General features: G+C 34.6%; 1 protein-coding gene and 1 long non-coding RNA gene across 2 annotated transcripts in view; one reads left to right on the top strand and one right to left on the bottom strand.

Annotated features, from left to right (window-relative positions):
- The window catches only part of LOC309634319, a 731,543-nt gene that overhangs the window by 26,929 nt on the left and 687,626 nt on the right, over positions 1–16,988 (bottom strand). The gene's annotated exons all lie outside the window — the stretch shown is intronic.
- CYLC2 (cylicin 2) overlaps positions 14,953–16,988 on the top strand; it is a gene marked incomplete at its 5' end in the record, with an annotated part of 39,726 nt that continues 37,690 nt past the window's right edge. Inside the window, one exon of the mRNA XM_082403041.1 lies at positions 14,953–15,004. Within this exon, the coding sequence (XP_082259167.1) occupies positions 14,953–15,004 (52 nt within the window). The remainder of the gene's footprint in view (positions 15,005–16,988) is intronic.

Here is a 16,988-nt window from a genome sequence, read left to right on the forward strand (position 1 = left end):
ATTTACACAAAGTTCCTTGAGGTCCAGCATTACTCAGTTCTCTATTCCAGTTCCTAGAGGAACAGTATGCAGGTTAATATAAAGTAATCAGTAAATATTTGTTGAATTCAGCTTTACTCCATTATTTAGGATTATTATGTATTTAGGATTGGTGTTGTGGTACAGGTATTTGGAGCTTGAGATTAATCTAAATTCATCATATCTAGAAGATTGATAAGAGATAAATGATTTGTATAATTTTCCCCTGGCTCAATTCTTGAAACTTCCATATTAGCTTTAGAAAAGGGAGAGGAGCTGTGAGTAAAACTATGTGAGTAAAAACTATAAAACTCTGTATGATATGAGGAATTAATTTTGCCACCCTCTCTAAACATAATTCACCAAAAGTAGAATGCGTTAAGCTATTCCACCTTGTAATGACTTTGGCAACTAAATATGTAGCTACTTGAATAAATGTTGTTCAAGAGATAATAAAGTAAAAAAAAATTCTGAGAATGGGTTTTGATTATTGAATAATTAAATCTGTATATGGGAAAGGAAAGATGTCACTGATATATGAAGCATCCTAGGATACAAGGCTTATGAGGACAAAAATACATTAGATTGGAAGCACAGAAATCAGCAAATGCTTGTCTAGTTATTTATCAAAAGGACAGTCTCCACATTACAATAATAGTATTTTTTGTATACTCTCACCAATGCATTTGTTCCTTTCAAGTCATCAGAATCTATTATGGTATATTTTACGTATATATAATATACATTTTTAAATCTCTTTTTTGAATTTTCACATTTTGATTCATAATTTTCAGTAGATTTTATATCAAAGGGAAGGGCAATATGTATTCTTTTTTATTGTGGTTAAAAACACATAACATGAAGTTTACCACCTTAACAACTTTCAATGTACAGTACAGTTGCGTCATGTATATGCAGATTGACATGCAACAGATCTGTAGAATGTTTTCATCTTGCAAAACAAAAACTCTATACTCACTGAACAACAACTTCCCTTTTCCCCCTCTTTCCAGACCCTGGCAACCACCATTCTACTTTCGGTTTCTAAGAGTCTGACTACTTTGGATACCACAGATAAATGGAATCAGGCAATATTTGTTTTTTTGTGACTGTCTCATTTCACTTAGCATAATGTCCTCCAGGTTCATCTGTTGCAGCATATGATAGAATGACCCCCTTTTTAAGGCTGAATAATATTCCATTGTATGTATATACATTTTCTTTATCCATTCATCTGTTGATGGGCATTAGGTTACTTCTACCTCTTGGCTATTGTGAATAATGCTGCAATGAACATGAGAGAGCAGATATCTCTTGAAGACAGTGATTTCATTTCCTTTGGATATATATCCAGAAGAGGGATTGCTACATTATATGGTAATAGTATTTTTAATTTTTTGAGAAACTTGTATACTGTTTTCCATAGAGGCTGCACCATTTTACATTCCCAACAGCAGTGAATGAGGGTTCTAATTTCTCAATATCCTCTCCAACAATTTTTATTTTGTTATTTTTGTGTGTTTGTTTTGTTTTGTTTTGATAGTGGTCATCCTAACAGGTGTGAGGAGATATCTCATTGTGGTTTTGATTTGCATTTCTCTGATGATTACTGATGTTGATCAACTTTTCATATGCTTGTTGGTCACCTGTATATCTTCGTTGGAGAAATGTCTACTCAAGTCCTTGGACCATTTTTTTTTTTTAAATCAGTTATTTGTTTTCTTGTTATTGAGTTGGAATTCCTTATATTTTGGATATTTGGCCCTTATCAGATACATGGTTTGCAAATATCTTCTCCCCTTCCATAGGTAGCATTTTCACTATTTTTGCCATGCAGAAGTTTTTAAGTTTTATATAGTCCCATATGTCTATTTTCACTTTTGTTGTCTGAACTGTTGGTATCATACCCAAGAGCTCATTGCCAAATCCAGTGTTATAGAAATTTGCCCCCTATTTTCTCTTAGGAATTTTATACTTCCATCCCTAAGATAAGGACTTTAATACATTTTTGAGTTAATTTTTGATTTGGGATCATTGGTAGGCACATATTTTTTACTGTTAATATCACTCTACCATTATAATACATGATAGGGATATTCATTTCCCATTTTAAGCCACTGCAACCTGGTGATGTAAGACCAAATATTATATTTTCTTACTATTCTAGTTCTATCTATTTTCCTTTTGACAGATTTTTATTTTCCCTCTTTTTTAAAATTTAGATCTGCTCCATCCCAAAGCACTATTAGACTTACTGTTATGCTTTATTCTTCATGTTTCTATTTTAGGAAATTGGTAACTAAGTTTCTCTGAGAGATACCAATTTCTTTGTACACCTCCATTGATTCACTGCTTCAGTTTTTACCTGAATACAAAATTTAGAACTTAAAGAGATTGCCATCTTTAGGAAGGGGTTAAGTTCTCTTAAGAAATTATTTAAGTAAAAGTCAGAGACTCAGTTCACTTTTTTCTAACCATTAGGCATGAAAGATTTTTTTTTTTCCTTTTGCTTTAATGTCTCAAGAGGAGAGACTTTGCCCCTGCCTTAGGTACGGTTGATAAAGAGTGACTCTTCCATTGTGAAGCTCTGAGAACATGATCTGTTCTCTGCTTCTAAGGACCAAGGTGATTCAATTCTCTTTTTTATAGTTGAAATGATTAACAGTGAAAACTATAGCTTTTCTTCTTAGGGTAACTAAAATTTTGAGATTTCTCTCTCTCTCTCTCTCTCTCTCTCAGTCTCTAACTCTCTCTCTGTCTCTGTCTGTCTCTCTCTCTCTATGTGTGTGTGTGTGTGTTATAATGTGTGTATACAATATATCCATATATGTGTATATGTATGTATGTATTTACAAAGTAACACAGATGCATAATTTCTCAGGACAAAAATTAAGATATTAAAAGAATATCAGGCAGATGCTTCATGCTTTCCACCTTTCTCTTTTGTAACTTATAAATGATTTCTGGAGAAACTGAATGGCATAGGCCTTCACTTTTGAAGGTGGTACCACGTACTCTGACTCTTTCAAAATTATCTCCTTTTGCAGGTGACTCAGGGCTTGCAGCAAGGATTTTCCCAGGTTTTTGTAGCAAATTCTGTTGCAAGTGTATGCAGTAATAGGAACTCATCTGTCTTGATGATACTGTTTCCATTTAGTACAAATATAAACTCATAAATAAATTATTCTTACACAGAGCTAAGTTCTAGTTATTCACAAGCTGAGGAAGATCAAATCAACAAATCCACTGAGCTATCAGAAGTTTAAGTCTGACACAAAGCAAGCAGAGATGAACATGTTATTGTGGGGTTTGGTCATTACTGAAGTGTCAAAGCATTATATGAGTATGGTTAGCTAGGCTCTAAACAAACCAGTTTTCCTATGTCTCAAAATATACACAAATTCTCAGTCAGCAGTTCATCATTCAGCAATCATCCTGGACCATGTTTCATAAATCTAAAACCAAGTCATCAATACTATCCCACAACATACCAGCCAGGTTTCCCCTCTTTTAATCCATGTTAGAGAAAAATGCAATATTTCCTAGTTACCTAAGCCCTTTACCTTTGCCTGTGGTTTCCTAGTCTTGTAAGGTACAAAACCTATATTCTATGCTTTACCTATTTCGGGTACAAAATAAAACTCGTTTGCCACAAGTACTGAGTCTGTGCTCTAGAGCCCGTGAGATACAACTACTGAGCCCATGCGCCACAACTACTGAGCCCACGTGCCACAACTACTGAAGCTTGTGTGCCTAGAGCCCGTGTTCTGCAACAAGAGAAGCCACCACAATGAGAAGCCTGCGCACGGCAACAAAGAGTAGCCCCCACTTGCCACAACTAGAGAAAGCCCGTGTGCAGCAATGAAGACCCAACACAGCCAAAAATGAAAAAATAATTTAAATTAAATAAATTAAAAAAAAAACCTCATTCCCTTTAGCATTCTTCTTAAACTCTTCAGTGCCGCATTTCAGTTATCCAAACAATGATTTTCTATCCTCCTGTAGAAAAGAGAGCACTGATACTTGACACTCCCCTGATGAAACTATTTTGTCCAGTTATATCCAAGGAACAAATATTTGTCTCTTTCCACCTGTTTGCTGGAGCAAACTCAGACAATGAAGCATAGTGTGGTGGCCTGTCGAGACTCATTCTTTGCAAAGGGCCAAACTGTTTTGGTATTTTTGAGGATGACCTACAAGAACTGTAACAAAAACCTTTCATTCATTCTGTCACTTTTGCTGATATACTCTGTTGATTACTGATACCTAAATTGTGTCCATCATTGCTCCATCTTCTAAGGGGAGATAATGTCTCCAAAAGAACTGTTCTAGATATCTGGAATGCCTGCAAGAAGGGGAGCATGGCACCTCCCTCCTCAATTGGACAATTCTAAATTACTGAATGCATCTGAGATATCCTAAAAACTAGAAGCAGGTGATTGAAATACCTTGTTTGAAGGCCATGATGAGAGCAAACCAAAGCTGTAACTTACCTGTTTGATCCCTTAATAAACTTCTTACACTAGTATTACAAATACATCACTCCCAACACTACTGGGCCGTAAGCTATGGAGGACAGGGATAATGTCTTACTCTGTTTTGAATTTGCAGACACTGGCAAGACACTAATACCTAAAGTATAGTCAATAAATAATGGTTGAATAAATCCATATTTGTGTGATAAAACTATCTTCCCTTTCTTTCCTTTTTTATATCATACTTTAAGGTTCTGTCAAGCATGCTATTTTACTGTATTTTGTAATTTTACCATCTTACATTAGTTTTTGTAGTAATCCTTAGAGTCAGACAGGTTATCCATCACACCACTGGCCCTCCTATTAATGCTTCCAGTCAGTCTAGGAATGGCTGACTTTCTGCTTAAGCACAGAAAGTTCCGAATAGTACACTGTTATCTATAGGTACTGTGTGGTGCAGCAGATCTCTAGAGCTTATTCATCTTTCATAAAAGAAACTTTGTACCCATTGAAAAAACAATTCTTAAGAACCATCCTTAACATTTTACTTCCAAACTTCTAAACAAAAGAGAAAAGAATAGATAACTCTTGAATATTTATTATATACCAAGCACTAGCTAGGGGTAGTCTTTATATCAAATTGTACTTAATCCTCACAACCACAATATGCAGTAGATGTAATGAACAACTATTCAAAGGTTTGATCACAGGTGTAATAAAGTTTTAAATTGTATACTTGTGCATAAATAACTCTGATATGAAACCAGTTATAAACAGATTTCTGGCTTCATATAATTTCACACATATATGAGAAAAAATACAGATTCTACTGTAAATGTCAGCCTTGGGTGCATCATAATTATGAATCTTATTTCTTCAAGAATTAAAGAAAACTCAGAATAGCAACTCTCGAGATCTATATCCATATGTACTCTACCAAAAGCCTGCATTTAATTTATAAATTACTCACTTTGTATTATTAAAATGCTACAAAAAGAAGGAAATCTTCCACTTTGCAGGCAGTTATGTGACTAATGAAAGAGCCTTTATGACCATCCTCTTGGAAGAAATAAATAAGTGCAAATAATTATTCACATACATATTTAAAAGTTGAACAGCTTATATTTTTATGATTTGGAAATCTTGTAAGAGAGGCGTTGAATGGTACTTGACATTGTTATAGGAAGTACTATGATATAATGATTTTTCATAAGCTTATTACAAAGTAAATATTATCCATGTATCTATATTATAATAACAATTTTTTAAGGCTGAGTATAATTCCTTTACAAACGAATTTCAAATCAGTTTTAGCTAAAATAAGAATGTGATGTCATCATTATTAATTAATCTAATTCAATTGTCTGAGTGTCTTTCCTTATTTTTAAAATACAGAATTTGTAGTGGATCAGTGATTTTAAAACTGCAGTATATAAACTGTCTCAGGGCTACAGAATTTGTTTAATAATCTATAACCAGTATTTTAATTCAAATGATAAGATAGAATATATTAAAATAGAATAGAAAATGAAAGTATGGCTCATTTGTTATATGGGTAATTTTTAATAATTAACATATATGTGCGTGTGTGTATATGTATGTGTACTAGGTCAAGATGAAAAAAGAGTGTATTGCTTTTGTGGATCGTGATCAAAATTTTCCAGATCACTATGCTAAATCACTGGCTTTGGTGAAGATATAGATTCTTTTGATAATCAGATGAAATTTAGGCTTATGCAACATTTCCATGCCAATTAATCAGAATTTCCCTAAAGGTCTTCCATGGATTAATCCCATATTGAACTAAGAAATGCAGGCCAAGTAACAATATACTATATATGTTTTAATTGCCTTTCTAGCTTTATATGTCCTAATGATGGTATTTTTGAACTTATTAAATACCCTAAGTAGGAGATAGGTGTTAGATAAAAACCACTAATTACAATGAAAGTAAAGGAGGTAAACCCCTGGACTTTCAGCTGAGATGGGATTAGGATGACTTAAATTGGGAGGTGATGAAAATGCAGCTGAGTTGAAGGAATAATAGATGAGGTCTAGGAGACATGTACTAATAAAGATATAAATTCAGGGCCAACGTAGATTGGTGAGAGGCCAGGGACCTTCATTTATTCAATACCTATACATTAAGCATACACTATATGTCAAGAACATAATAAGAACTAATGATACTACAATGAAGAAAAAAGATAAAAATTCTCCCTTTATGGAGCTTGTGCTCTAGTGGGACCTAAGGGAAACAGTGCGTGCAACATGGTTTTCATGGTTGAGGGCTGACAAGGCAGGCGTACCAATTGTAGGAAGATGGATTTTGTGGGAACAGTACTATGAACCAGAAGTTGTTTCAATTAACTTGGCAACTTTAACAAAAAATATAGAAAAAGATGTTGGAGTAGGGTTTATTTGCAGACACCTAACATATAGGTAAGAAAACAATGAAGAAATTTTGAAATAATCAAACTATCATTTTTGTTTTAAGCACAATATTGAAATCTTCTCTCAGGGTGTAGTTTCATTCTTATCCAACAAGATTTAAAGTTAGGAGAAAAAAGAGGATCCTATTAATATAACCTAACTATTACTTTGAAGAAAAGACAATATAATTAATCCTCCATATGAAAGAAAGTAAAACCTCATATCTATATAAACATCTAGATGAAAAAAAGAAAGAAAATTGGCTAAAATAACAATAAAAACAAATCTTCAAACCATATATCCTCAAGAGTGTGCTGTCAAGTATAGAATTTTCAAATAATAAATGCATTTATAAGTGATTTTAATCCTCTGTATGACTTTTCAAATATTTTGTTAATATATAGATATGCACACACACATATAAAGACACACATGTCACAACTAGGATTGTCTGAACTTTTCAGTAATACCAACAAAATGATCTAGTCAGTAGGAAAAAATTAAAAATTAGTTTTCAAATTCCAGAAAATATTCTCATGCTACATAAATATGCCATGTATATTCTCTTTATATACAATTTAAAATTTTATGTATAGAATGGGAAATCTCATATTTTCAGCAAAAATGAATTCATTTTATAAATCTGAACTAGAAAAAATACAATTTTGGAACAATTAGACATCTGTTGCACTGTTTGTCTTCTCAATACATTCCTTTTTAAAAAGGTAACTGCAGATTTACATATTTGATGTAACACAATTCATCATATGTATTTTAGCATTTACTGAATTCCATGACAGTTTTAGAATAATGAATGCCAACTATTGCACTTGAGAATGAAATAAGTGAATCATTGATAATTTGCAGAAATAAACTATTATTTACCTATGTTCACTTTATTTTTTCATCTTTGAATAAAGATACGTTAAACACATATCCATATCAACCCTTATATAGTGTGTGATTCTATTTCCCACACTTTATATTGGAAATATAGTTATACGTTTATTTTCATGTATAAACTATCACCTGCTGGAGGGCAGAAGACAATCTTTTAAGTCATTATTGGTTTAATCTTCATTGCTGTTCTTCTAAAACTGATATATAGTTGTTGTGGCATTTTTGAAGAATGAGTAAAAGATTGAGAAAACCTCACCTCCATTCCCTTGAGTTCAGGGCAGTAACTGTCGACATTTAATTAACTCAATAAATACAGGTTTATAACTTCTACTATCCCACATTCTAAAATAAGCATGTTTAACTTTTATAATAGGAGCAATATCATTTATTTTTATTTTAAAACTTAATAGGAGCAATATCATTTATTTTTATTTTAAAACTTAATAGGAGCAATATCATTTATTTTTATTTTAAAACTTAATATATTAATTTGAATATCTTATTGAATTTTTATAGAATTTTTATAGAATTTTTATATCTTTATTGAATTTTTATAGAATTTTTATAGAATTTTTATATCTTTATTGAATTTTTATAGATAACATTTCAGATATAACCTGTTTTACACCTTTTTTAAAGTGAGTTCAGGAAGACTCCTATTCAGCATGAATGCTCATTATTTTTTGACCAGAATTCTATAGTCAGCTTCTTACTGAAGGTTAATCCCTAAGAAGTAGTCCTCAGTGTTTCTTGGGTGGATAAAAAGATTTAACAAGAATACTTCTGTTGTTTGTAAGGTAACATTATGCTGAAATTTATGCTCAAACAAATGCAATTTTCTTTTACTTCTAGTCAGCGCTTACCCTCATGGAGCTGTCACCCAACTATTACTGTGTTTTGGGCATTTTGCTAAACATTACATGAAAATGGGAAGAAGGTAAACTATTACCCTTACACACTATTATGATGCCCTTTTTATCTAACTCAGTTTAATCCATACCATAACCCTGTGAATCATGTCTCTGAATTAAGAAAATAATTGCTCAATACTAACTTAAAGAAATCTAATACTGAACCTAAATAATCTCAGATGGGTAGAAAGGTTTTAAATGTAATTTCCTCCATTTTGCTCTTAGAAGATCTTCAAGGCAAAGTAGTTTTGAAAGACCTACAATGGACTGTAGCAAGAATGATCTTTTGCAAGTCAAATCATCACACCTCCACTTAAAATCCTCCCATGACTCTCACGTAGCTGTTGGAGGATTGCACATGAAATCCCCTGCTATTTTTAGGTCACATTAGTTTCCATAATTTGTTCATCCCTAATAGCATCAATGGAAGCAAAAAACATCATTTAAAATTATTAATGATATTGATAGTATATAAGGAATTTAACCCATTTGCTGGTAGTTTTTAATGTGTGTGTGTGTGTGAGAGAGAGGGAGAGAGAGAGAGAAAGGAACTAACAGGTTGCAGTTATTCTTATTCACACAATACACATCTAAAGAGAAAAGCACATCCATGGTTTTTTTGCCTCAATAAAAGTGATCCTTCTATAGAAAAGGATCTGAAAAGAACATCAAGCTCAATACTTTTACAGGCAGGAACGTTGAAACTTAAATAAGTGACTTGTTTATGTCGTATGCACTGTGATAGAGACACTAGGTGGGGATTTATATGTAACTCCTGATTCTCATGCCAACACTGCCCATGTCACTGTTTTGTCTTGTTATATTTTTAACTGTGCACTTGCTTCCTCCACAACCGTCATCTAAATCTATTTTATTTGCATATAGATATTACACCAAACTTATGCCTACCTAAATCCCAACCTCATCTTTCAACACTTTTTTCTTTCTGTGTCAGTTGTTCCACATTAAACTACTTTTCTTTCTCCTTACTCCTTAATTTTTTATATTTCTATGTTTTATCAATGCTCATGTATTTCTCATCCCTCAAGACCCAGATTAAGTACCATCTTTCTATAAAACATTACTCTTTGAATTCTCTTGGCAGGGTTGTTTCTTTGTGATCATATAACCCCTCAGACTTCGTTCTGCAAGTAGAAAGATTATGAGCTATTATGTGCAGTGCTTAAAAGAACCGATTCTGGAGCCAAACAGCCTACGTACAACTTCTTGATCTGCAATTTAATCAAATGTTACACTTGGATATTGAAAGAAAAATAGGGATAACAATGGAAACTATTTCATTAAGTCATAGAAAAAAAGTAAGAAAAATCTTTGATGATTTTAATTTTTATCCTCATAATATTTTCCTCAAATTGGCTTGAAATTACTTGCTTCCAAGTGTCTCTCTGTTAATATATTCAAGGAAATTTATAACATAATTCTTGTGTTTGCATATCATAGATAGTAAAACTCCTGATGTGCAACAGAAATCTAATAAGTGTTTATTGTATGAGTGAATAAATAAACTGAGCATCTGTAATCATATAACAAATGTTCTAGCCAACAGTGGGTTCTTTAGAATACCATATTCAGATATACAATGTTTTGACATTCGTAGTACAAAAGATACTTGGGTTTGATAGATATTTATATTTGGATAATAATTCCCAAACAAATAAGACAGATGTATATTAACACCAGAGTTGAATGGAGTAGTTGGAAAAAAAGATTTTGCAATTGCTATCTAAAATCAGTTATCCTCAAAGCAATTTATTTTGTTCCATCATTATCATTTATATCACAGTTTTCCTGTACTTGGCAGAGCAGAATAACCAAAATTTACACATGTGTTATGTTCTTGTATGTGTTCTAAATGTTCCTTTCACTGACAGTTTAATTACTGTCACTTAAGTAAGCAAAAACAAAAACCAAACAAAAACAAACAACTTTGCAAGGGGGAAAAGATATTGCAGCTAATTAAATTTGCAGCTAAGCACAAAGGAAGAAAAGCAACCTTCTAACTATGAAGTTTAGACAATTTTCCAAGCTAAAAAATGATTTATGGATTAAACATAATTGTGAAAAACTGTTTATCTAATAGCATTTGCATTCTCTTGGTTGTAACAGAAATATAAAATATAGTATAATTGCATTAAGGATGAACTAAAAATTCTTATCTATATTTTTATTTTCCTAGATTATTTATGAAATAACATTCCAAAATAATGAGTGAATTTTGAATGTAAAATTTTATTTTAATGCAGGAGAAGAAAGACATATGATCAATTTTCTAAAAAAAAATAAGACTGGGAGGGCATTATGCTAGGCGGAATAAGTCAGACGTAGAAAGACAAATACTGTATGATATCACTTACATATGGAATCTAAAAAATACAACAAACTACTGAATATAACAAAACAGAGACTCTCAGATATAGAGAACAAACTAGTGGTTACCAGTGGGGAGTGGGGGAGGGGATACAGAGGGGTGAACGAGTGGGAGGTACAAACTATTGAGTGTAAGATAAGCTAAAGGGATGTACTATACAGCATGGGACTATAGCCAATATTTTGTAATAACTGTAATTGGAGTGTAACCTTTAAAAATTGTATAAAATTTTTTTTTAAAATTAAAAAAGTACAATGTCATTTGTCATTACTGATACATGTTTATATATAGCAATGATGACTCCCTTTCCTCCAACTAACTTTAATAACAAGATTAAATAATTATTTTTAAATTTATCAAATCATAGCAACAGGCCTAAAGCAATAATTTTCAATGTGTGGTCCCTTTACCAGAAGTATTATTTTCACCTGGGAACTTGTTAGAACTGTAAATTCTCGAGCCCTACCAGAGAACCATTAAATCAGACACTCTAGAGTTGGGTCCCAACAATCAGTATTCAACAAGTTCTCCAGGTGGTTCTGACACATACTAAAGAAATATTCTCAAGTAAAAAGATGCATATTGATACCAGAATTAAATGGAGGAGAGTAGATACATGGTAATAACCCGAGTATAATGGGGCACACTAAATCACTGTTTTAGACATCTAAAGTTCTTAGAGATAATCAATTTTGCCTATGGCACAAAAAATCAAGGGCAAGAATGGTTAGATCTCTTCTATACTGATTTAAGTTAATCAACATTTTGGAAATAGCTTTTTATGTGGCAACATCTTTATTTCTTCAACATGTCAAAAGTTACAATGCCTGAAAACAATCTAACTTTACTATTAAAACAACTGCTTCATGAGACTAGTTTAACACTGAACTTTGTAAACATTTGGACAAGGGTGTCCTTGGACAAGGCTTACTTGGCAAGCCCAAATTGACTGCCTCTTTCAAATTCTACATTGTGTTTCCAGGAAGACACTGGGTGAAAACGCTGACACTTATTTATGTGATTTCTTATTCAATTGCATGTTCAATTTCAAACTTATTAATTTATTCAACAAATGTTTATTGAGCATTTAATTTATCCAGGCACTAATAAGCAAGAGGAAGAGCTCTCCTGATGCTTCATAAACAGATGACATCAGCTTTAAAAAGGAAATTCTTGAGAGCTACAGAGAGGCCCACTTCTTGAATTTCTTTGATCCATGTGGACTATCAGCAGGTGGTTTCTGGTTACTGTCACTTTTTAAATATAGAGCTACTGTTGCTGTGTGTGTATGTGTGTGTGTATATATATATATATATATATAGAGAGAGAGAGAGAGAGAGAGAGGTGTGGGGGAGTGAGAGCTCTGAAGTTTGCTTTTGGCATCATTCATTATATGAGGCAGAGTGATACTTCTGTTGCTTCTTACTGATAATCCCTCCATATTTGCATGTTCCTATTTGATGTGGAAATTCAAAGTTTTCTTCAATAGTTAAATAAAGTTCTACTTTCTCATCCAGTGACACTTTTTGAAAAGATTCCTTGTGGTAGGCAGTGAACTGAGTACATGACAAAATCTCTAATAACTTCTCAACACAGAAATATTAGATACACTTAAATGTAATAAATACTTAAGTTATGCTGACACCAAAGAAGGATTAATAATTCAGAAATAAATATCTTACCAAAAGAAGGCCACAAATATAAATACATTGATGTGAGTTGGTGCCACTATATAGTTCACACATTGTACGTGGTTTAAAACTTGGCACCAAAATAAAGCCAAAGCCAGAAATACACTATCCAGATATGAAATGGAGTTGAAATGGTGCCACCATCCAGTTTTATGAAACTATCAATGGTGGAGAACTAGGGTTGAAATAAACCAAATCTAGAATAAAATAAAATGACGTTTGTCAACCCCAGTGTTAGGAAACCAAGCCGAGATAGCTACGTAAGGACTGATAGGGAGTTCTATCCTACAGGACCTAGGCAGACGTATTGATACCTCGAGACTGGTAAATTGAAAAAGAATCACTAATTAAATTAAAGGAAAAAATATAAGAAAGAAATAACAAGTGTAACAGTGTGTGTGTGTTCCATATTGTTCATTTTGAAAAAAGTAACTATAATATTAGAAAGATCTGATTCTGTTTTTGTTTGTTAGATTTTTTTAGAAAGATTTTATTTTTTATACTCAGAACTTTGGTTTATGTGAGAAACATCATTAATCAATAAATATTTCAAACTTATTTTAATTTGTAATGTCTCTTCACTTTGCTTCTCTGGAGGTGATTTTATTCCTAGCTAAATTCTACACTGTAGTATTCTCATCATATTACATTTATCTTTTGCAGTTTTATAATCACCTTTGTTATTAGATATATTTATGTGTACAGAGCTAGAGTCTATATTGGATATTCAAGTTTATCTATGGGAGTTTGGTGTTTAAGAGGAATATTGAGGTCCTGGGCCTTATCCCTGGTACCAACAAACCACTGGATTTTAAAGAAGCTTTCAAGTGTTGATTGTCTGATGTATATGAAGGGACGATGAGACCCCAGGACATTACACGAGTGGGCATACTCCTGAGAAAGTGAGTTTTGATAGTATTTGCAAAATCATCTCTTCTACCTTTCTTGATGATGCCTTTACCATAGATTATGAAAAATGGATTGTTATAAATTTTTAGAGCATTATTCAATGAGAGACTGTTTACCTGATTTGTCTGCACTGGGCAGGAGAATAATAATTGCAAATGTCTGATAACTAAATAGATATGAATAGTTGATAAGGAATTGCACATGAGAACAAGTGATGTCTATTTACTGATAACACCTATGCACAACAGTATCAATACTTAGAGCTGTTTATGTCTGACCTCCCTATTAAGGAAATGTTAAATTCCTTTACATGTATATATATAATGCAAACATAATTTTCATGTGTCATTCCAGATTCTCTCTATTCATTGTCTTAGTTCATTTTTTTACTCTCTCCTATAAACTTTGGTGATATATGAGAAGTTGGTGCCTTTATCTGCTAGACAGGTCTCAGTTGTGGGAACACTTGTCTACTCAGGTCTTCCACAGACGCAGGATTTACCAAGCTGATCACGGGATTTAATCTGCAGCTTGTGCAGCTGCAAGGAAAGATTTCCCTTCCTCTTTCTCAGTAGCACCGTCCCTGGGGCTCAGCTTTGGTTTGGCCCCACCTCTGTGTGTACACCGCCCTCAAGTGTCTGTCCCTCCACCCCAGACGACAGGAAGTGAAAGCAGCAGCTGATTGAGCACTTACTCCCTCAGGTGAGGGAGGGGTACGGCAGCCACAATTGGGATTGCATGCATTGTCTTTGGTGGCAGGCAGTTGCAACAGATTGGGGCACGCTTGCTCTGGTGGGAGCCCCTCCCAGTACCCGTGAAGACAGGGGCTGGCGTGTGGGGCAGTAGTGGCCCCACCCTTTGTGCGCCACTCAACAATGGTGCATTGTTTCCTAGGCAGACCACGCTTCTTCTAGGGGCATTCCTGACCACAGGGCCCCTCACTCACATCCACTCTGTTGTATCCACGCAGCCAACACTGGTTCTCTCCCCAGATCTGGTCTCTTAACCCCACGCTTTAGCACTCAGTCCCCACCAGCACTTGTGGATTCCCGTCTCAGGCAAGGGCACCCAGGGCTGATTCCCAAGGAGGATTTGGGACGGATGTTGCTCAGGACCCTGGAGTGGAGGAGGCCTTGGCTTGAGGGGTGGGTGAGCCTACTCAGATGGGTGCCCCTCCCAGTGCCCATGGAGGCTGAAGAAGTTGGCGGGCGGGGAAAGGAGCGGTAATGGCGGCCCCGTCCCTTGCACGCAACTCAACAATGACGCTTTGCTTCTATGGTGTCCCAGGCTTTTTCCACAAACTTTCCCAGTCGTGGAGCTCCTTACTCCTGTCCCTTCAGGCTGTCTTTTCACAGCCAACAGCTGTCCCCTCCCTGGGTCTGCGGTCCAAACCCCACTTTCCAGCACTCAGCGCCCCTCCGCAACAGGAGACTCACGACTCAGGCTGGGATGCACAGAGATGCAGCGCAGACCATGCACGCAGGTCTTACCTTGTCTTGCCTTATACAGACGGTCAGCTGCATTCTCTTTTGATCCCCCAAAGGTCCTTTTCTGTCCCAGCTGATATGCCCACCGTGAGGGAGTTTTTCTGAGTGCGGGGACCTCCCTTCATCTTCAGCTTCCTGCCATGGTTTCCGGTCACTCTTTTGATTCCTCTTTTCTTTTCTTCTTTCTTTTATCCTACCCAGTTGTGAGGGGATTTTTCTTGTCCTTTACGTGTCCAAAGTCTTCCGCTAATGTTCAGCAGGTGCGCTGAGAGAATTGTTCCATTCGTAGATGTATTTTTTTAATTAATTTTTATTGGCGTATGGTTGCTTTACAATGTTGTGTTAGCCTTCATTGCACAACAAAATGAATCAGCCATACACATACAGATATCCCCTCCCTTTTGGACTTCCCTCCCATTTAGGTTAGCACAGTGCGTTAGGTAGAGTTCCCTGTGCTATACAGTATGTTCCCATCAGTTGTCTATTTTATACATTGTATCAATAATGTATATGTGTCAATCCAAGTCTCCCAATTCCTCCCACCACACCCCTGTAGATGTATTCTTGATGTACTTATGAGGAGCAACAAATTTTGCGTCCTCCTATTCCACCATCTTGACTCCTCCTCCTATACACCATATTTTTAAATTGGCAACATATTGCTAAGTCTTAGGAAATAGCTCTGTAAATGTCAAGGACCAACTGTCCCTACTTTTTACTGTTATATAAGAAATAAATGGATTAATGTACAAAAATTCTTTTATAACCTGGAAAACACTTATTGTGGAATTAGAAATCATGCTTTGTTTACTAAATCACCACTTTGCAGTGAAACATCAGCATTAATAGTGTTAAATTAGTGGATAGTAAAGCAATAGATCACAGAAATCAGAATTCCTAAATCACCTTATAGAAATCCTCCACCACAACCCCTCTAAAATTTACCACGGTCTGAGATATTAGATAAAAACTTTCATTGAGTAAAAACCACAGAGATTTTTATATCTCTTACAATAGCTAAAGTTTAAGACAGCTATTCCTTAAGGGAATTTGTAGACTTTTTAATGATGGCCATTCTGACCGCTGTGAGGTGGTACCTCATTGTAGTTTTGATTTGCATTTCTGTAATAATTAGCAATGATGATTATTTTTCATGTGCCTATTGGCTATCTGTATGTCTTCTTTGGAGAAATATCTATTTAGGTCTTCTGCCCATTTTCAACAGGGTTGTTTGTTGGCCTGTTTTTTTTTGTTGTTGTTGTTATTGAGTTGTATGAGCTGTTTGTATATTTTGAAAATTAAGACCTTATCAGTCACATCATTTGCAAATATTTTCTCCCAGTCCATAGGTTGTCTTTTCGTTTTGTTTATGGTTTCCTTTGTTGTGCAAAATCTTCTAAGTTTGATTAGGTTCCATTTGTTTATCACTGCTTTTATTTCTATTGCCTTGGGAGAGTGACCTAAGAAAACACTGGTTCAATTTATGCCAGAGAATGTTTCGCCTATGTTCTCTTCTAGGAGTTTTATGGTGTCATGTCTTGTACTTAAGTCTTTAAGCCATTTTGAGTTTATTTTTGTGTATGGTGTGAGGCTGTGATGTTGGAGGGGATGTGGAATAAAGAGAACCCTCCTGTACTACCATTGGTGGGAATGTAAATTGGTGCAGCCACTATGGAGAACAGTATGGAGGTTCCTCAAAAAACTAAAAACAGAGTTGCCATATGATCGAGCAATTCCACTTTTGGACATATATCCAGACAAAACTATAATTCAAA

This window comes from Balaenoptera borealis (genome assembly GCF_965194805.1).
Source record: "Balaenoptera borealis genome assembly, chromosome: 8".
NCBI classification, from domain to species: domain Eukaryota; kingdom Metazoa; phylum Chordata; class Mammalia; order Artiodactyla; family Balaenopteridae; genus Balaenoptera; species Balaenoptera borealis.